General features: G+C 60.1%; 1 protein-coding gene across 3 annotated transcripts in view; it reads right to left on the bottom strand.

Annotated features, from left to right (window-relative positions):
• Nucleotides 1–1,473, bottom strand: part of Igf2 (insulin like growth factor 2) — a 30,431-nt gene that overhangs the window by 4,346 nt on the left and 24,612 nt on the right. For all 3 annotated transcript variants that reach the window (XM_015503332.2, XM_015503334.2, XM_015503333.2), the window contains exon 4: nt 30–192. In XM_015503332.2, the coding sequence (XP_015358818.1) occupies nt 30–186 (157 nt within the window). In that variant the 5' untranslated portion in view covers nt 187–192. The remainder of the gene's footprint in view (nt 1–29; nt 193–1,473) is intronic.

Raw genomic sequence — 1,473 nt, 5'->3', positions numbered from 1 at the left:
CACCCGCCCCACCCCTTCGAGCTACTTACTGAAGTAAAAGCCGCGGTCCCCACAGACAAACTGGAGGGTATCCACCAGCTCCCCGCCACACAGGGTCTCACTGGGGCGGTAAGCAGCAATGCAGCACGAGGCGAAGGCCAAGAAGGTGAGAAGCACCAGCATCGACTTCCCCACTGGGATCCCCATTGGTATCTGCGGGAGAGACCACAGTGAGCGCCGGCCACACCCGGGGTCCAGGCCCCTCCCCGCCAGAGGTGCCCTCCCCCCCTTAATCTGAAAGTCATTGAAATCCAAAAGCCCAGCTTTCTTGATGCCATTATTTTAATTTCAAAAACAACACACATGCTTGAAGGGTTAGGCCGCCTGGAAAAGGGAGAGATTCTGGGAGCCACGCAAGCGCTCCACGGCTTTGAGTTGCAGGAAATGGCAGCAAATTTGTGTGGGGACCACCAGACAGAGGTCAGAATTGCAGGAGCTGAGCCACACCCACAGCCACAGGGGCTGTGCTGGACACTGGCCTCCCTCCTGTGACATTGTGGGGGTGGGGCCAACCCAAGGTCACGTCACCACTGCTCCCTTCCAAGGCCTGCCAAGATGGCAGATGGCTCCACCCCACTGTGGAGCATGTGCCTCCAAGAGGACTGACTGGTCCCTGTCTTCCCCACCCCCCAGCAGGACAGGGGGATCCAGGCGGACCATCCCTCCCTAGCCGCAGGCATGTCGTGCTGGGCTAGCCCCTCCTGCCCTCTCCCTTCCAGGCTGCACTAGCAAAGCTCAGGTCAAGGACCCAATGGTTAGAGCCACCATGCCGCCCACACTCAGAGAGCACTGCTCTCAGATCACACAGCCCAAATGCAGCCCATCACGGGTGCCCCCAAACTCCCGAGAAAGCCAAAAATCCCCTTTCCAGGTCTCTACTCACACCACCCAGTGCCAGGGACCCGAGTCCCTCCAGAACCATCAGAGCATCTCCCGACTGGAATACAAACTCCACGGAGGGAGCTGGAGGGAGCGGGTCAGGCCACTTGGGAGGCCAGACACCAGGACCCTCCAGGCCCAACCTGGAAGGGGTGGCTCATTGCAGGACACACCCCCTCCAAGCCCAAGGCTTTGAGGGCAAGGGTTACTGGTGGGAGGCTGGGAAAACACGCAAGCTGCCCTTGCCCCTGCGGAAGGTGGAGCCCTCCAGGCCGGCAGCCCCAGCCCTCTCTCCGCAGGCCCAGGGGTTTCTTGATGCAATAAATCATATGCAGGACGGAGCGGGAAATAAGAAACCATCTCTTTAAGCTCCCTGAGGAGCACTAGCCAGTTCTGCAGGAGGATCTAAAAGTCACCTTGCCCACCTCCTCCACAGGACCCCGGCCAGCCTCCCTCTACCGCCCCTTCTAAATTCTAGCAGCAAACAGTGGCTGGCCACTCGGCTGCAGCGAGTCGAGGGGCAGCTCCAACCTGCTGCCCGTGAAGACCCCTCCG

Source organism: Marmota marmota, unplaced genomic scaffold (genome assembly GCF_001458135.2).
Source record: "Marmota marmota marmota unplaced genomic scaffold, marMar, whole genome shotgun sequence".
Taxonomy (NCBI): Eukaryota; Metazoa; Chordata; class Mammalia; order Rodentia; family Sciuridae; genus Marmota; species Marmota marmota.
The sequence above is the reverse complement of the archived record's forward strand: the minus strand, read 5'-3'. Positions and strand labels throughout refer to the sequence as shown.